This window comes from Nycticebus coucang, chromosome 3 (assembly GCF_027406575.1).
Source record: "Nycticebus coucang isolate mNycCou1 chromosome 3, mNycCou1.pri, whole genome shotgun sequence".
Lineage (NCBI taxonomy): Eukaryota > Metazoa > Chordata > Mammalia > Primates > Lorisidae > Nycticebus > Nycticebus coucang.
Window position 1 is genome coordinate 133,486,097 of NC_069782.1, and position 20,857 is coordinate 133,506,953.

The window sequence follows — 20,857 nt, forward strand, 5'->3', positions numbered from 1 at the left end:
TAGATATTTTACATGTTTAAATATTCCTGGTGAATTTAAACTTTTTTATTATTCTAAAAATAAGCCCATTTATCTTTGGTAATAATTTTTACCTTAATATTTTACCTGATATTAACATAGCTCCACTGGCTTTCTTTTGGTTGTTCGCGTGATAATTGTTTTTTTCCATCTTTTTACTTATAATCTTACTATACTTTTATGTTCTAGATGTGTTACATGTAGCACATACTTGAGTTTCTTTTTTATTTTTAATTCATCATGACAATCTTTGCTTGTTAAATAGATTATTTATTATCTTTTACTTTTTGTAAATACTAATACATTTGAGTTAAACATAATAGTTTAACTTACATTTTCTATTTATCTCACTTGCTTTGCATTTCTTTTTTGTTCTTTTCTTACTTTTTTTTTTTTTACCATTTCACTTTCCCCCTCTACAATTTGAAAATTACATCTACTATTTCCATTCTTTTAGTTGTTACATTAAAAATCACAACATGCATACCTAGTTTATCAACACCAAAAGTTAAACCTTTACCCTCCTACTGGGTAGTACAAGAACCTTGAAACACTGTATTTTATATACCTGTCTCCTCCCAGCTTACGTTGTTGTTATATGGGATTTTCATTCAATGGTATTTTTAAACATAATTTTATATTATTTTTGCTGTTTTATACAGTTAGTGTTCCTTTATAATTCTCCACACATTACTGCAGCTCTTTATTCTTCTTGCATTACAGACCATTCACTTTGGATCATTTTCCTTCTGCTTGACGTAAATTCTTTATAATTTTCTCTAGTGACAGTCAGCTTCTCACAAACTCCCAGATTTCAAGTGTCTAAAGTGTCTTTTCTGAAAATGTATTTATATTGGGTATAGAATTCAAGTTGGTCATTATTTTCCTTCACTACATCAGAGGTCAGTAAACATTTTCTATAAATGTCCTCATAGTCAGCCTTTTTAAGTCATGTGGCTTCTGTTACAATTACTTAATGCTGCCACTGTTGTGTGAAAGAAGCCATAGGCAATGCATAATAAATAAATGGACGTGGCTGTGTTCCAATAAAACCTTACTTAGAAAATAATTCTGGTTTTTGGACCATGGAGTCATAGTTTGCTGACCCTGGCACTACAAGATATCATCCTACTTTTCTTACTTATATTATTGCTACAGAGAAGTCAAATGTCAATCTAATTGAATCCTTTGAAGTAATTTGTCTTTTCTCTGACTACTTTTAAAATTTTCTCTTTGCCTTTGGTTTTTGACAAGTTCACTTTGGTGAGTTTAAGGTAGATATCATTTTATGTATCTTGTATGGAATTCACTAGACCTCTTGAATATGTAAATTCATGTCTTTAATCATTTCTGGAAAGTTCCCAGCCAAAATCTCCTAAAGTATTGCCTCTATCCCACTCTCTCTGGATGCTGAAATGTATTTAGATCAAATATATTTTAGATATTTTCATAGTATTATTCATGTCTCTTTACCCTCCGTTTTGTATTTTCTACTTTCCTGCTTTTCTAGAGTACAATTGGAATGACGTCCGATCTTTCAGTTCATTGATTCTCTCTTTAGCTGTATCCAATCTTTTGTCAGACAAGTTCATTTAACTTTTACTTTGTTAGTGTATTTTTTCTTTTTTAGAAGTTCTATTTGGGTCTTTCACCCTTCTATTATGATACTTTAAACATAGTTTCCTGTTCTCCATAGATACTTTAAATTTGTCATATATTTATTAAAATGTAGCACAGTTCTTTTTACCTTTTGTTAATTACCAGAAACTGATATCTTTCTGTATTGAAATTTAAGTGACCTTTTAGACAGAAAATCTTGCTTATACTCCATCTAAACTTATATCCTGAAATATAAATGTCTGCTGATTCTAACCTTTCAGGGTTATTCCATTAATTAGGCATCTTCCTAATAGTATAATTGAACATTTGTTTTTACTTTGCTTCCTCTTTCTTTTTCTCTTGCAGAACCCATATTTTTCTTAGTAAACCACCTATGCCCCTAACCCCGGTCCACATTTGAGTAGGTTGACTGTAACCAGCAGCCAAGGGTAGGCATGTGACTTAGGCTTGGCCAATCAGAGCTTAGAATTCCCCTGGCCACAGTGATTGAATCTGGGAAGACAGGTGATCCAAGTTAGTTCAATGAGTCTAGCTAGATTCCAAGACATTTTTTCCAGCTGATATCTTTCCATCAGAGTAACCAAGAGGATAGAAATATAAGTTGGAGCTACAGGAGGCTCTCTTAACACCACAAAGTATGAAGTCTGCAAGGAAAGGGAGACAGCAAAGAGAAAATAGACCCAAGAGGTACAGGAAGACAAAGCTCAGTGGCAACATGGGAGCTCCTGGATTTGGATCATCTTCTTCCCCTTTCAGTTACATGATAGACAACTCTTTGTTACTTAGGCCTTTTAAGTTGGGCATTTTTTTTTTTTTATTTGTAACCAAAGAGTCTTGACCAGTACAGTGTAATGCAGCTTTTCATTCCTCTCATGGAATGATGACAATAATACAAACTGAAAATTACATATCAAGAAATTTCCATCCAGCATACCTTGTCTGTTTGAATCAGTAACATTTTGTAATTGGGAGAAAACGTCAAATGGTGAACAGGCCCTTCAATTTCAAGAAAATCCTCTATTTTGTAACTTGACTCTTTAATGATAAAAGAATATATAAAGCCATCCTAGAGAAAAAAACAAAGAGATAAATGCATAAAATCCGACTCAGTCAATGCATAGGGCCTTTTCCTCATCAAATAAGCTACAGTATCAATTATGATCCATTGTTTCTTTGAAGTCATCATCCAAGTGTAGACATTCTATGTTTACATTATTTATAATGCACTATCCTCTCATATTTATTTAGATAACTTTTAAGCATGTTCCCTGGTCAAGCTTCAATTTTACCTCTTTAGTCACACATTTTTCAATTACCTAAAATTTTACTGACTTCTTTCTTTGAGCTTCTCTAGCATCTCTCCTTTTACCACCCTCTTCACTATCTAGGAGGTGGGGCAAATGGGGCAGAGTTTGTGTGACTTATGCATAGCAGGCTCCTTCCTTCCCAATATATGTTCTTTTATCATTGTTATATGCCTTTCTTATCTCCCTAAATGACCCAGGGGTGGGGAATGTGTCTTTTATTCCATTTGCATCCTCTTTTCCAAGGTATCCTATAAAAATGGGTTGGTTGGTTGGTTGTGAACAGGATTAGGCTAATATAACTACTCTCCAGGGGAATTTCAGTTATTTTTACAACAGTGAAGAAGTCTGGAGTAAATCTATCCATCCTTTTCTAGTTTAGACCCTGTCATAACTAAGAATAGGTATTTGTGAGATGGCTGGGCTAAGATGCTTGGGAACTGGAGGGGAAAACATGCAAGGTACTTTCTCCAAGCTAATTCTCCACTCCTAACTGGAGCAAATCCTACAATCATTTCTTTAAAGTAGGTTAAAACAAACATCAAGGGTGGTCTTAAAGAGAAGAGTCCTGCAAGGCCACAAATGCAGACTAAATGTAGGATGGAGGAGGGGGGTCATCCATTGCAAGGTCGAGGGAGGGAATTATAAGCTGAGTAATGGAGTTCCAGGTGGCTTCTCAGGGATGCAAACGCATCTCTCACTCTGAATCATTCATTGCCTAGCTATCCTCAGGGTCCTGGAGGTGTGATCTGTGGCAATGGAACAGACAAAGCTATGATTACACCTAAAATTTTAGTATAGGTCAGTTCCAAGCTTTAGCATTGGTTACATTGATTACAACATTATTGGAAAACATAGGTTGGCCCCTTTTCATCTATATAGAGAAAAGCACAGACTTTGGAGTTTGATACACCTGGACTTGAGCTCTAACTCCTCCACTTGCTAGTGCCCTCTCTAAGACCTGGTTCCTTTGTGTTTATTGGAAGAGTGTCCATAGTTTCTATTTGATAAGGTTGTTGTACAGAGTGATAAGATAATACAAGTAAAGCACTTAAGTTTGGTGCCTGGCACAAAATAAGCACCAAGTAAATGGAGGCTATTAATATGAATTCTAATATCAACAATAGCAACATGATACATGCAAGCTAAATGAGTGTACACAAGAGTTGTGGTTAAACAAAGGTTTCTAAATTCATGACTGACAACCTAACACACTGAGTGCAGAAATGGGCATGGGATTGGATTAAAGACATTAAATGTTTTTTTCACTGGGGGACAGTAATGGATTTTTAAATTCTATTTTTGTTTATCTAGAAAAAGGTACATATATTGTAGTTCATTATACTTTGTCCTTCCTTTTATCTATATTTGAAAACTTCAAAATAAAATGTTTCATAATAGAATTCAAAGGAGAAACAATTTAAATTAATAATTCAATAGCCCTGCCTTCCTGAAATACGGCTCAAAATACTACATGGCAGCAAATGAAAATTGTGTATTTTCTTGAAAGCAATTGATTTTCAAAAAAACATTCATTACAATTCCAGAAGCATACACGCCCTCCTTCTGATACACCAAGGTGATTGGAGTGATAAGATTTCTTCCATCTGTAGAAAAAGAAAAACAAGGTAAAGCAGGTGACATAATTAAAATTACAATGAACAGTATAATAAAAGTTACTTTGCAATGATTACGAATATAAATCATATAAGTTGTAAGTTCTGTATCATCACGTCTATGTAACTGACATTATAAAATTACATATCAAATTTATTTTTTAGAAAAGTTTTGTCAGAGGTTCTAAGAGACCAGCAGAAAAAACAACAAACCAAAATTATATTATTATGGAACTGTATACTTAAGATTTGTGCATTTTATTATATGTAAATATATACCTCAATAAATAAATGAGTGGACAAAAAGTGAAAAGAAAAAATTTTCTATAAAAACATTTTTTATTAATTAAATATTATCCTTGGGGGAAAATATGAAAAAGGCACATTACAATTTATTTAGACAAACAATGAGAACTACAAAATCAAAGGTTCAGGTGGCATCGCCCAATTATTTGTTTGTTGCATACTACGTGTCTGGCATTTTACTAGATGCTAAGAAGCACAATTGCCTTTCCTCCAAACGCTGTTGGGACTACGTCGGCTTCAGACAAGCTGGACCGCGTCTTACTTCTCAACTTCCCCAGGTTTGGTCACAGGTACCATTGCCAAAAATTCCACTTGCCCACACCTCTGCCTATGCAGTTGGGTCAGTTCATATGTAACCTTCAAAATGACTTGACTTGTACTGTTTCTAATCTCTGAATCCCCACTGCACATTGAGAAGGTTTTTTTTTTTTTTAATGATATAATCTTTACCTACCTGGCGTGTAATTTGCCTGCTTGTTTTATCCTCCTTAATAAAATCTAAGTCCCTTAAGGATGGAAATTATGAGGCTATATGTTTATCATCTATGTAACCTCTAAGGCACTTTGCTTAATGTCTTCCACATTGTGGAGATTTGATAAATATGTATTTGAAAGCATTTATAATATATCATGAAAAGCATAAGAAATAGTATGTAGGAAGGAAATAGTGAACTATATATATAAGACTACATATGACTAAGTTATAAATTACATAAGATATATTAGAGGTGTGATAGGAGTTCAGAAACGAGAAACATTATTTTATAATTCATTTTACAAACACAGATAGGTGATAGTTCATTTTGTAGAGCTATTTGGGATTATACTTTAGGGTCAAAGAAATGCATAAGACATATTCCTGGCTTCAATGACAGACATGCACGTGGGCCATTGTTTAGCACAGGATGTGGCTCTAACGAAGGAGTGAGTCCCACGGAATTTCAGACAAGGGCACCCAATTTTGCTGAAGATGAAGATGAATATTGGGAAAGCTCCATGTAGGAGAATAATTTTACCAAGTAGACAAGGAAGAGAAGGACATCCCACACAAAGGTAACTATAAATGCCACCTGACAGAGTTTGGAGAGAGCGTAGGCATGAGAAATTGTAAAGGGCTCACATAGGAGGAATGGAATCTGGAAAGGAAGGCCAGAAAGAGGCTGTCTTTCTGGTGAGCCAGATTAGAGAGAACAGCAAGCTCGGAAGGTAGTCAGAGAAAGGGAAAAGAGAGAGGGGATGAGGCAGTCAAGTCAAACCTGATGGCTTCAGTTCTACCAGTGAAGTGAGTCAGGGGATGGGAGAGAGAGCAGATGAGGGACATTGCCATTGGGGAAAACTTGTTGGAGGGGCAGCTTGTGAGCTGGGTTACTGGGAGATTCAGATGAAACTGCCGTCAAAGGAATCAGCTGCAAGTCATGTCTTTGAAATGATGGGGAGTGACTGGCTAGATAAGAAAGCTCCTACTGGCGAGCAGTAGAATTAATAATATTGGGGCAGGTAGGATCAGATTAGGGAGAGCTTGAAATCAAGGCAGAGCAGTTCCTGAGTTAGGCATTGGAAGAGGTCTTCCAAAAGGGCAGTTTGGCAGAGATGAGCTGCTGGTTTGGGTCAGATGTAGATTAAAGTCAGTGAAGTGAGTTCTAAGGCTGTTGCAGAAATTAAGCTGTAAAAAGGTAACTGGAATAGAATGCATTGGACAGGTTGAGGGCATGTCCTCTGATGAGGCTCCCTCCTCAAAGAGTCTACATCTACCTCTCAGTGGAGAGGCATTGGCTTCCTGTGACCCAGACCTGCCCCTGGCCATGGCTGATGGCCAGGAATCAAAGACCAGGAATAGAAGACACTAGATCTAAGGCAGACTAGATCAGTTCTCTTTAAAAGTCTAACCAAGCAATAGCAATACAAAGGAAATTTTTAAGATGGCTTTGGGTTTGGGCAGCACCTGTAGCTCAGAGGTTATGGCGCCAGCCACTTACACAGAGGCTGGCGGTTTCGAACCTGGCCTGGGTCAGCTAAAACAACAATGACAACTGCAACAAAAAAATAGCTGGGTGTTGTGGCAGGTGCTACTTGAGAGGCTGAGGCAAGAGAATCGCTTGAGCCCAAGAGTTGTAGATGCTGTGAGCTGTGACACCACAGCACTCTACCCAAGGTGACAGCTTGAGACTTTGTCTCAAAAAAAAAAAAAAAAAAGATGGCTTTGGGCTTAAAAGAGATGGTCATGGTGGAAAAAGGGGTTGAGGGAATATATGTAGAAACGTATACAGCATGGTAGCAAAGAACTTGGACTTGAGATCTTATTGGATTCAGGTGTCTTGTCAGCTCCGCAGTTCACATGAATTTGGGTATGTTTCATAATATATCTCATCTATGTCACAGAGATAAAGGTGTGTGTCCTTATGACGTTCTTTTGAGGATTTCAGGAAATATGCATGTAAAGTGGTGGCAGAATGTCAAGAGTATAGTGACATCAATTAACAGCAACTAGTGGGCAGGGTCATCCACAGGACTTGGTAACCGGATAGAGGAGGAATCAAAGATGTCTCCAAGAAAGAGGAAAACTAACAAAATCAACACCTATACCTACGCTTCTGGGAATATGAGGCAGAGTGGTTTCTCACCCAGTGGTGTTCTCTCTTCTGCTTTATTGAGCACAGTCACCTTCAAGGTCTCTCCATCAATCATTAAAAGATGACCCTCTTCACAGCCAACATACAGATCACTCGTTGGAGTCCAGCAATGCATAGTGGGGTGAAGCAAAGGGTATGCATCATCTTTTGGCTTCAGGGAAAGAATAAAAACCTTGTGTTAAGAAAACAGTCATGGTGAAGAGCCAGAGAAATACCCAGGGGAACTCCTAAAAAGAAACCAACGCATGTGGGCCAACGTAAATTCACTGCTTTTCCTATTTGTGGGGAGCTAAGTGAACTATTCTTTCCTCCCCAAGTTTCTCCCTATATACTTTAATTCACTAAGGAAAAATAAGGTGTTCATGTCAACACATTCAGTCCTGTCACAGATTCTCAGGGAAGTTATGAGTAATAACTTCTGAAGTATTTCTTTCTGGATTTTTTTTTTTTTTTTTGGTGTCTTAAAACTAAGAAGGTCATTGTCTAGCTAAAATTATCCTTTTGGCTTGGTACCCGTAGCACTGTGGTTATGGTGCCAGCCACATACACCAAGGATGGCGGGTTCAAACCCGGCCTGAGCCAGCTAAACAACTGCAACAAAAACAAAGCTGGGCGTTATGGCGGGTGCCTGTAGTCCCAGCTACTTGAGAGGCTGAGGCAAGAGAATCCCAGAGTTGGAGGTTGCTGTGAGCTATGACGCTCCGGCATTCTACCGAGGGCGACATAGTGAGACTCTGTCTCAAAAAAAAAGCCATAGCCATCACCTATGGCTCAAAGGAGTAGGACACCGGCCCCATATGCCGGAGGTGGTGGGTTCAGACCCAGCCCTGGCCAAAAACTGCAAGCAAAAAAAAAAAAAAAGATCATCCTTTCAGAGCAAGACTTTCAGCATGTGTGTCTCCTGCTTCTGCAGGAACACAGCATGATTTTCCTTGGTGGCTATGGAGAAGTTGGCCTGGATCCTCCAGCCATTAGTGAGTGCTCATGGGGAATAAGAGGATCCTTTGCCTGATTCTAGTAGCTTCTGTCATTTGGTTCATGAAACATTCTGTGTGACTCTGATTCCATGAAAAGAAAAATGTACAAAATGTACCTAGAAGAAAAAGATATATCTAGAAGAAAAGCTGACTTTGGGGAAAAAGTAAAAACAATATGGACCAAGGGTCTAAGGCAATTTTTTTCCCAGAAAGGACCAAATAATTAATATTTTAGGTTTTATGGATCACATAGGTCTGTGTTACATATCCTTTTCCCCCCTTTACAATCCATATAAAAATGTAAAAACCATTTTTAACCTTGAGCCATCAAAAGCAGGCTACAGAGTGTTGACCTCTGCCTTAGATGATATACTTCAGTGTTGTGCCCCTGCAACTATAAACACTCAGGTATCCAGCAGGGAGAGGCTGCTCCCCCTTTCTTGGTAAGCTGGGGACCACCTGCTCTCCTTCACGGAGGTCAAGGTGGCTGCAGAAACTATTTAAGGCATGTGCTTCCCACAGCACTGATTCAGATTCTGAATTCAGGATACCAGAATACAGCACTCCCTCCTTTTTATTTGAACTAGTCCATTGTACTAGCTTACTTTTTCTTTATTTATTGATTATATAATGTTGAGTGCTGAGCATTCTCTTATGCTATTCTGTTGTAACACTACTGTATGTGCTACAACAGAACGTCTTTTTCTTTAGATATCCTTATGCAGAGACACAGAAGGCATTTTTAAATAAACTATTAGCCAAATTCACAAAACTCTGAAATTCCTTATGAGATCTATGTTTATTTCATATTTTCGCACGGGCATTCATTCATTTTACAAACATTTGTTGGGCACTTACTACACTTCAGGCACTGTTCTGAGCACAGGGATGTAGCAGTGAACAAAACAGACCCAAAACAAATAACCAAACAGACAAAAAAACAAAAATAATCCCTGCCTGCATGGAGTTTATATCCGGTGAGGGGAAACAAGGAGTGAAAATAAATTAGGAAGTTAAATACATAGAATGTGTATGTTGTGTAACAATGTTTATTACATATTGTGCTAGACATATATTGTGTATGATGTGTATATATATCGAAAAGGGCTGTGAGAAAAAATAAAGCAGGCTGACTTGGAATAGGTTTCACAGTGGGGGAAGATTATGAATCTGTATTTTTCTTTTTCTTTGGCTGGGGCTGGGTTTGAACCCGCCACCTCCAGCATATGGGACCGGCGCCCTACTCCTTGAGCCACAGGCGCCGCCCATGAATCTGTATTTTTCTATTCAAAAATCCCTGATGTATATAAGCCATCCTTCTAATAAATACTCAGTTGCTTGAATAATATATTACATATTACTTTTAATTTACACAAGATTTGTAGATTCAAAGTAGGGGCAAGTGTGGCCTTGCCCAATAACTATTTCTACTAGATTCTCAACTGATACAAATTTGTGGCATGATTGATATTTCAATAAATACTTGCTTATATACCAGGGATTGCACCAAATCCTAAGGGATCCCTCTTCTCAACAGGCAATCACAAACATCAGCATCAGAAAACATGGTAGGTTAGAGCAGACAGGTGTGTAACCACCACAGGAGCAGCAGTGAGAAAGCAAGGAGTTCTTGCCCCTTCTGGGGCAAGGGGAATGGAGAGAGAGAATCATCTTTGGGATGGATCTTGAAGTGTGACTAAGGCAGCCATTGCACAGAGCATTCACCATGATAATTTTTTTTAAAGGCTAGATTGACTTTAATTGTATGACTAGGCTATTTCATTCCCTCATAATCTTGGATAGTTAGAAAATAAATACTCGAGAATGGAGAAGCAAGAATCCAACGTACTCAAGTCTAATGTGAAGGCAGTAGTAGGGAACGAGGGAGAGGGGAGGAGGATAGTGGGTCACAGTGTATGGCACACCTCTGAGGGGCAGGACATAATTATAAGAGGGACTTTAACAAATGCAATCAGTATAACCAACCTAATTCTTTGTCCCCTCAATGAATCCCAAATAATAAAAAAAAAAGAGGGGGGAAGAAAATAAATACTTGAGTAATAATCTGATCACCCAGTGCACAAAGAAAAAGGCAAAATAACCAGGTGGATTAAACTGCTGCTGGTTAACGACATTTCTATTGTATCTGACTGAGATTTGATTCACAAAGAAAAAGTTATTCACTGAATCGCCTAAAAGTTTCTTTAATTGTTTTGATGACATTTAACCTTAGCCTATAAATCACAAAAATATAGACTCTATCTAGTATGACAATAGGGTCAAAAGCTTAAAAAAAAAAAAAAAAAAAACACCAAACATCTCATTCTCAATACCGTTGAATCTGTGTGTATGAAACAGAAGGTGAGGGTTAAAACCCAGACCTTTCTGGCCTTTGCATGTTAAACTAGCTTTGTATGTGGCTTTTCTTTCTTTAAGATGAACCTGGACTTGTCTTCCTATTACTTTCCTTCACCAATAAATATATCTGGTGCCATTTAAATGTGACTGATATTATGAGTTATGTGAGCAGAAACAATAATTTTTGATTGTGAAAGTTCTGAGAATTTTCCTTAATAGGAAAGATGTCAGTAGTGTCTAAAAATAGTAGTGTCTCCTTTTTTCAGACCCTTGGAATCAACTAACGAGCATTTTGATGTGGAGATCAAACATCATAAATTGGAGTTTAACGTAATACTGCTTTAGAAAAGTGTAAAAATCCAAATATGTTTCAAAATATTTGAGTTTATAAAAGAGATTTCTATTTAGCAATTTCTATTTAAAAAAATGAAAAGGGTAGATGGAAAAAGGAAACTTCTAGTGTTGTTACAAGCAAGATAATGGGACTATTTAATGTTTGTAATTTTGTAAAAGTCCCCGACTTGCCAAGTTTTAAGACCCTTAATGTAGACCAAGTCATTACTGATTTATTTGCCCTTAATACTCAGATCAAAAGAAATGATATGCAAAGGAAGGAATGGGATCAAGACATCTGAAATCTATTTTCATTATGTTTTCAGTCGTTGTACAGACATTAATGTTTTTGCCATCTTCCTCACATTATTTAGGTATAAAGTGAAAGAGTAAACCACAGGAAAAATTAACTTCCAACTTACATACAAAGTATATGGTTTTATTAATATTTCCTTATGATTTATTTATTTACAGACAGAGTCTCACTCTGTCGTCCAGGCTAGAGTGCTGTGGCATCATTATAGGTCACAGCAACCTTAAACTCTTGGGCTCAAGGGATCCTTTTGCCTTTGGAGTAGTTGGGATTACAAGTGCCAGCCACAATGCCTAGCTTAATTTTAGAGACAAGTTTCAGGCTGGTCTCCAGCTCCTTAGCCTCCCAGAGTACCAGGATTACAGGCGTGAGCCACCGTGCCGGCCTCTCAAGTTGTAAATCTCCATGGCTGATCTCTTTTTTTTTACTTTGCTGCCCCGCTGTGGCTGAGTGTGGTTATACTATATCCAGGGCAAAGACCTGTGCTGTAACAGGAATTACAGCCATCCCTCAGTGTCTATAGGGACCCCCCACGGATACCAAATGCTGCAGATGGTCACGATCCCGATTAAAAAACGACATAGTATTTACACAGTTTAAACCATTTCTAGATTACTTGTAATGTCTAAAATAAATGCTATGTAAATAGTTGTTATACTGTATTGTATAGGGCATAATGACAAGAAATAAAAGTCTGTACATATTCATTCATTTTTTTCCAAATATTTTTGATCCACAGTTGGTTGAATCCATGGATGTAGAAGCTTTGGATACAGAGCATCGACTGTAATCTCTTTCCATGTTTACAAAAATTGAATCAAGGGCATGCAACTTTTTCTCTTGCTTGCCACCACAGAGGTTTTTATAATAAAAATTTTCACATTGAGGCGGCACCTGTGGCTCAAGGAGTAGGGCGCCGGTCCCATATGCCGGAGATGGCAGGTTCAAACCTAGCCCTGGCCAATTCTTTATAGTGGTCAAAAACGTTCAGGAACCTTCTCCTCCTCTACCTCCTGGCTTGGTTTAACAGAAGCATGAGCATAGCACAGGTTCAGGAGGGAGGGAATCTCCTAACCCCAGGCCACACGAGTGCTGCTCTCTGTTCCCGCCCTCCCTTCTGAGCCCACCTGCACCTCCCTTCCCCTTTATTTCTCTTGCTCCAACCTACTGGACTTTCCTTAGTTCCTCACACAGACCAATTCTCTTCTTCCCCTAGCAGGATTTCAAACCTTTTTTTTTTCTTTGCTGCACATTGGAAGAATAAGAGTTGCCTTGGGACATACATTAAATCCACAAACATAACGACAGCTGATGAACAAAAGAAAAGATCTCTGCATAGTTTTTGGGATATAGAACATCACAGATGAGCAAAAAGGTCCTCGAATAACCTGCATGCACCCCTCACCCCCAGGTGGATGCCCTTGAGACCTTTGCCCATGCAGTTTCTTCCACCTAAAATACCTCCCTGACCTCCAACTCTCAGCTCAGTGTCATCTCCCCAGGGGCCTTCCTTGACTAATCTGTTCTTTGCTGCTTCCAACTCCATATATTTTGTTATCAGAATGATCAAAACACATCTGGCAGTGTTTTAATGTATCTCTTCACTTGTTGTTCTTCTGTCTCCCTGAGGGCACCCCTGGTTGGTTGTCATGTTACTCTCTTTAAAGCAGCATCTGCTACACAGGAGGAGCTTGATAATAAACCTCAGTTGGCTGAATGAATGGAGAATGCATGACATTGGACAACATCCCTCTTTAAAACTTCTTCCTGTTTTCTACAGCCTGGCTTCTCTCTGGTGTTGCTCCTCCTTCTGGGACTGTGCCTTTGCAGACTGACTCCTCTTTCTCCTCCTGACTTTGGGCAGTCAGCTTGCCCCTGCTCTTCCCCCTCTTATGTGCTCTTTCTCCCCTGGTCATGACACCCCCCAGTGCTCCCACCATCCTGTCTATGAGAGGATTGACATCTCTATCTGACCCAATCTCTTCCTCCCTAACACAAGGTTCACTTTGCCAACTTCCACCCAGTACCCCCAGCTGGATGTCTTCCCTGTACTCCAAATCCAGTATGTCCAAGATGGAAATCACATCTGGGATCCCTGTTTCTGTTAGCCATCATCATCCCAGTCATCCTAACCTAAAACTTCAGGGTCTGCGTTTCTCCCAGGCTCCATGGCGAATCCATATTGAAATCTAAGATGATCCATTTTATCCTGCCTGTCAGGATGACATCTCACTTCCTAGGCCCCAGTCCTTTAGAAAAACAGGGAGTTGGGCAGTGCCTATGGTTCAAAGGAGTAGGGCGCCAGCCCCATATACCGGAGGTGGTGTTTTCCAACCTGGCCCCAGCCAAAAAACTGCAAAAAAAACCCCAAGGAGTTGTACCAGGTAATTACCCTGAAGTTTTCTGCCTCTTCACCAACTAGTCCAGCAATGGCTGACATGGGCAGCACAGGTCCATAGATGGGATCTTTGGGCAATGACTGGGGGAAAGTTATGTCTGTTTCACTCAAAAATGACCCATCTTCTAGAGGTAATCTTACCGACCTGTAGAAAAAGAGACACCAGGCACAATCAGGTGAACCGAAACTAATCATTAGTGTAACCACTTTATGTCAATAGTTACAGAAGTATTGTAACTCATAAAAAATGAAAAAGATAAAAGCCAAATGGTATATTTAAAATATATATAATATGTTATAAAAGGACAAGTTATATCCAGTTTTAAATTAAGTACGGAGGGATTATCAAAATTTTTTCAAAGTTACTCTCTAAATCAGGAGTTGTAAATTTGAATGCTGATGGGGGTATGGGCAGGTAATATGTGGCTGTTGGGGACTGTGACAAATGGGATGTTTTGCTCCTTGTCAAGGTGGCAAGCACCACTAAGTTCTAGCCAAGATGGTTGTTGATGTGAAATTTTGGTTTCAAAATTTTATGAGCGTATCATTATCTATGGATATTTATGAGAAGTCTCTCAAATTTTGAATGTTAGCAGCTAATTCGAATTAAAACCACTGTGGGTCAAAATAAATATATATGTAGGCTATATTCAGCTACCTTTGGAACCTCTGATATCAAGAATTCACTTTCAAATTTATTATACATTTATGATAGTTTAAAGAATTTGTGGCCTAATGCATGAAATTTAAAACTTCCTTGGTTATGTTTTATGAATGATAAATAATTTCAAAAAACAATCATATAAAAACAGGACCTATTGGCTTGGTGCCTATAGCTCAGCAGCTAAGGCGCCAGCCACATACACAGGAGCTAGTGGGTTTGAACCCAGCCCGGGCCTGCCAAATAACAATGACGGCTACAATCAAAAAATAGCCAGGCATTGTGGCGGGCACCTTTAGTCCCAGCTACTTGGGAGGCTGAGGGAAAAGAATCACTTAGGCCCAAGAGTTTCAGGTTGCTATGAGCTGTGATGCTACAGCACTCTACAGAGGGCAACACAGTGAGACTTTGTCTCAAAAAAACAAACAAACAAACAAAAGTACCTACTACTAAAATGTAAGGTTTAAGTGTTCTCAAATCCTGCTTACATTATGAACCAGGACAATCCATTCCTCTTTTCTTCCATTTTATTTCTTTATAGAGAAGTCACAACTAAACATTCAAAACTAGAGAACATTTGAGGGAAGCAAAGGGAAAAAAGGGTGTGATAAATTACTTGACTGCCTTGACAAGGATCGGATAGAGATATTACCCACGTTCTTAAAAGGTACAGCGTTGTCAACTCTGACTGGAGACGGGTTTGGTTATCAGTGGGTTCTTGCGAAAGTTGAGACATAAAGAGGGCCAATCAGAAACAAGTGTCTCTTTTAGGGCTCTCAAACAAAGTTTTGAAAACTTTATTAGTTTCACATTTCTCTTAAAATGTGATTTTTCAAAAATTGCAATTTCAAAGGTATTCCTGTCCTACACCTCTTGATCTGACTTTGTGGAGGATATAAAAATGGTCAGCTCAGTGGCACCTTGAGTATTTTAGCTCTTTCTCAACAAAGATACCCATTATTACTGGGACATTTGTTGTAGAATTTCTCTTTGACCCAGTTCTGTTTACACAGGTAACTCTCATGATTCCAATATATCCGACCACCCTTTTATTTGTGGACAATGTGGCTGAATGTATAATCCATATGCTTTCCATATTAGTTTCCTATTTTTGAGAGTATAGTAGAGCATCAAAATAATAGCAAAGGCTCGGCGCCTGTGGCTCAAGCGGCTAAGATGCCAGCCACATACACCTGAGCTGGAGGGTTCAAATCCAGCCTGGGCCTGCCAAACAACAATGATGGCTGCAACCAAAAAAAAAAGCTGGGCATTGTGGCGGGTGCCTGTAGTCCCAGTTTCTTGGGAGGCAGGGGCAGGAGAATCGCTTGAGCCCAGGAGTTGGAGGTTGCTGTGAGCTGTGATGCCACAGCACTCTACCCAGGGTGACAGCTTGAGGCCCTGTTTAAAATAATAATAATAATGATAGCACAATAGTCATAACTGTCTTTTTATATAACAGGCATGCTTTAAAACAGTAGTAACAAATCAAATTTTGGAAAACTAAACCATGTTCAAAAACAGCTTTCAGAGAACTTGATATTTAAAAGAAAATCATTGGGAAATTTAGTCACAGAGAATCCTTTTGAAATGCAAACAACTACCACAAGATAATTATATAGGTAGAAAGATGTTATAAAAGATAAGCTGTACGAATGTGTGTGTATGTATGTATAAAGCCCCTTAATTCATCAAATTGGCCCAAACACATTACATGAATGCAAAGTCCACCATATTGTTGTTAGGAAGTAACAAAGCCCCCTACTTTGGTTTGAAGTAATGCTCCTGGTTATTTCTTTCAATGGTCCACACACTCACTGTACTTGGACTTGATAAGCACAACTGGCACCAGTTCATGGGGTTAAAAGATATCTGGCTCACATCCATACCAGGTTGCGATTTCTTGCACAAAATGACATTTGATTCCCAGTTCCTTAGAAAAAATAGCATTTGATGAAAAAAATAATTTGAATTTCATGTCTTGAGAATATCTAATTATTTTAAAATAATTTACATAAATTGGGACATAATTTGTAACACAATTTATGTAATCTATGACATGAATGTTAAAATTTATAAACAATTATGCTTATCATTATACTGTATTCTAAGAAAACAAAATGACTACATATTTTAAAAATATTACACCATCATATGCTACACCAACTGAGGCTGTTTTATCTTCCTTGTTAAGTTTGAATATAACTCACCCAAACCTACAAAATGGAATATACCTTCACAGTTGCTGAAAAACAAATGTAGGTGCCCTGCCTCTGAAGTACTATGTCTGAGTATTCCAAATAGCTCTGGGTGACTGTATTTATCTAAGCCCTTTGATCATTTACTGAGTTTTTAAAATCACAGTGATAGTATTTTAAAAGGAATGTATCGATTTGCTTATTTGAGAGAATGTCCTGAAGCTCTACCATGAACAATGAAATTAAAGGACAAAAATAAATAAATGTGAGCCCAGCCCTCATCTGTGGGGCCAGCCCTCCAGCCAGGGCTATGGGCAGGAAGCTGGAACTAGCATTTGCTGAGATTGGCCGTCTTCTGGCTCCTACTGCACCAATTCCCCTCCCTCCCCAGCAGAAATGCCCTGTCCATCACACCCACCATTCCCTTGCTGCTGTCTCCATTTCCCTGATCCTGGGACTTTCTGCCTTAGGTACCTGGCAACCACCAACCCTGGATGGTTACACTGGAAGCCTGGGCTGCTGGAGACATCACACAAAGATGCCATATCAGGGACACCCGCTCCAGATCCTCAACACACGCTCTAGCCCTGCTGTGCTTCTCTGGTCAGTTCTCTCTCCCATTCTCTAAAGCAGCATTTTTAATATTCTCCCCGTTCCTGAAGCCTCTAACCCCTCCACCACCTTTCCAGTCTGAGAAAATGGCCTTGATTCCCATGATTAAAATTGAAGCCATCAGCTGAGAGCTCCCCCAAATCCCTGCTATCAAATAGAACTACCTGTTGGGGACTGCACCGTTCTGGCCTCCTCATCTCCTGTCACCATGCAAGGCACATCCTTCCTCCTACCTACGGCCAGTCTCACCACCTGGGCTCTGGATCCTACTGTCTTGCCTTTCTAGAATCATCAGTCTATCCGTGGTTCCTTCTCTTCTGCATCTTCAGACCCTCCTTCTCTTCTGCGTCCTTCCTGCTCACCTTCACCACCTTCTAAGAAAGGCTTCTCTCAGTCTCTCCCTTCTACCTCCCTCTCCTTCCCTTTGAGCAAACTTCTTGCAGAAGTTACTTCTGTATCCTGTCAGCACCATCCCAACATGGCTCCCTCCGAGACCCACAGGCAGCTCCTTCATCCTAAACCAGCAGGCACTTCTGGGTCCTTGTGTCACTTTACCTCTGCACCCTGGTCCCACAACTGCTTTCTGGAATCACTCCTAGAATGTCATGTCTTTCCTGGGACAGCTCACATGTCCTCAGCCCCACTTGAGCCTGGGCCCACCATCTCTCCTGCCTAGCTCTGTGTGGGCTTGGACACACCCCGCCTGTGCCTCGCCTCACACCAGCTACCCATGGGCAGGGCTTCCCTGTGGGCAGCAAGCTCGCCATGTGGGATGTGGCAAGAAACCTGCAAATGTGGTGTCCACACCCTGTAGGATCGGGTACAGGAGCTGAGGTATGAATGCTCCTGTCCTCCTCTCCTCTTCCTCACCCACAGTCTGTCACTACCTGGACCGTCCAGCCTCCCAGCAGCCCGACCAGCCTCCCAGAAGACCGCCTTGGAGACAGATTACCACGTGGGGGCAGCAGCAGAGGACGCCCCTTCACATCTGAGGACCATCCCTGCCTCCTCCCCCGGGATTGCACCCCAAGGGGCTCAGAGCTGTGTCTCAGCTTCTGCTTCTGCGGAACCCCGGCTGAGGCTATTCTGGAACCACCTGGCGTTCCCCCTGCCACAGGGCCACTCCTGTGAGTCACCTACTCCTGTGAGTCACTTTTGTGGGTTTCTGTCATTCAGTCCCTTCCATCAGTGCTCCTCCAGGTTCTGTCCCGGGCTTCTCTTGAGGTGTTCGTTTTTATTTTCATCGCTTTGATTCACAATTGATTTATGTACCCCCATATGTTTATCTCCAGATCTCTCTCCAGAGCTCTACCTCTGGTTATCTGTGGCAAAGGCACAGCGTGTCTCCAACGTTTGTTCTCCATTTCAGAGCCCCTGGGTTGGGACCAGGCACACGGCCACTCACAGTGGGGACTGTATGTTATTGCATCTTCTGCCGTGAGGTGTGGCTTGTGTGGAAGGTGCTCAGTGAACCTGAGTGGAAGTGCTATGTGCAGCTTCCAAACTGTGCATTTCAACACAGGGTTTGTGCCCTGCCCCCCTTCCTTTTTTCTTCCCAGTGGCTCCCTAAAATTTCTGAGTGGTGCCCCATTTTAGACTAGAGATGAGCGCAGCACCCTAGAAATGGGAGAGCAGTGAGATAGTAGCAGACAGGAGGTGGCTGCTGATACTCAGGAGCCACCCACCTTCCAAGGGCCACTCACACCCAAACTGCTTATATGAAAGAAAGGAATGTTTGCTGGGGTTGCGGGTTTCTGTGTCAGCCACTGAGCCTAAATCCTAACTCATGTGTCAACCAGCAACTACACTTCTCCACACAACAGACTGTTACCATGTGGGAGCATAGGTCTAAGGTTGCTGTGCTTGAGAGAGGCCAGAAATAATTTTTTTCTGTAAAAGGAAGATCTGAGGTGGAGCTGAGGCAGTGATGCTAGTGCTGGGGAGGGGCAGATACAGATTATCTCATTAGCAGAGAGGTCTGACTGCACAAAGACCATAAAAACCATAATAAATCAATTGCTTACAGACTTACATCAAAAGCATATCTCCCCCAACAACTGAGTATATTATAAATGTTGTACCACAAAAAAGTGAGGTGATGATTATGTTCATTGGTTTAAGCATTCCACATTATATATAAAATCATCACATTGTACCCCATAAATGTACACAGTTATGATTTAATAAAAATTAAATTGCCTGTGGCTCAGTGGATAGGGCGCCAGCCCCAAATACTGAGGGTGACGGGTTCGAACCCAGCCCTGGACAAACTGCAACAAAAAATAGCTGGGCACTGTGGCAGGCACCTGTAGTCCCAGCTACTCAGGAGGCTGAGGCAAATGTGGTGAGAATCCTCTAAGCCCAGGAGTTGGAGGTTGCTGTGAGCTCTGACGCCACAGCACTCTACTGAGGGTGATAAAGTGAAACTTTGTCTCTAAAAAAAAAAAAAAAAGAAGTAGAATGATTATATCATAGGGTATGGTTGTGTTTTATTTTATAAAAAAAACTCTCTCTTTTGAATGGGAAAATGAAAAACATACAGCCCCCATACCATCCATGGAAACATTGTCTTCCATGAAACTGGTCCCTGGTGCCAGAGGTTGGGGACTGTGGTTTGTGAGACTTTATTTATTTATTTATTTTTTTGTAGAGATAGAGTCTCACTTTATGGCCCTTGGTAGAGTGCCGTGGCCTCGCACAGCTCACAGCAACCTCCAACTCCTGGGCTTAAGCGATTCTTTGCCTCAGCCTCCCAAGTAGCTGGGACTACAGGCGCCCGCCACAACGCCTGGTTATTTTTTGGTTGCAGTTTGGCCGGGGCCGGGTTTGAACCCGCCACCCTCGGTATATGGGGCCGGCGCCTTACCGACTGAGCCATAGGCGCCGCCCCGAGACTTTATTATTATAGCAGCCTTAGCAAGCTAAGAGTAGTATATCCATCCATAGGTGAATAAAGTGTGGTATATACATACTGTGGAGTAGAAGGAATGACTATTGATACACACACAGCAGCATGAGATAACTTCAAAATAACTATGCTGCATGAAAGATGCCAGACAAAAGAAAAGAATATTCACTCTGTGACTCCCTGTGCTCCCTGTATGTGAGATATACTAGAGGATAGAAACTAATCCAGAGTCACAGAAACCACATCAGCAGTGAGGGCCAAGAAAGGGAATCCAAGGAGAAAGAAGGAAACTTTTGGGGGTGGTGGATATGATTGTTATCTTGATTATGGTGATGGTTTCATGGGTATACACCTAAGGCAAAACTTATCAAATTGCCTTGGTGCCCAAAGCTCAGTGAGTTGGGTGCTGGCCACACACACTGAGGCTGGTGGGTTTGAGCCCGGCCCGGGCCTGCTAAACAGCAACTGCAACCAAAAAATAGCCGGGTGTTGTGGCAGGCGCCTGTAGTCCCAGCTACTTGGGAGGCTGAGGCAAGAGAATCGCTTAAGCCCAAGAGTTTGAAGCTGATGTGAGCTTTGGTGCCACAGTACTCTACCAAGGGTGACAT

At 40.5% G+C, this 20,857-nt stretch overlaps 1 protein-coding gene across 1 annotated transcript in view; it reads right to left on the reverse strand.

The window, feature by feature from the left end:
- Nucleotides 1–20,857, reverse strand: part of CFAP43 (cilia and flagella associated protein 43) — a 93,242-nt gene that overhangs the window by 60,424 nt on the left and 11,961 nt on the right. Inside the window, exons 4-8 of the mRNA XM_053583163.1 lie at nt 16,297–16,464; nt 13,868–14,018; nt 7,486–7,645; nt 4,482–4,549; nt 2,573–2,704 (exon numbers count right to left, since the gene is read on the reverse strand). Of these exons, the coding sequence (XP_053439138.1) occupies nt 2,573–2,704; nt 4,482–4,549; nt 7,486–7,645; nt 13,868–14,018; nt 16,297–16,464 (679 nt within the window). The remainder of the gene's footprint in view (nt 1–2,572; nt 2,705–4,481; nt 4,550–7,485; nt 7,646–13,867; nt 14,019–16,296; nt 16,465–20,857) is intronic.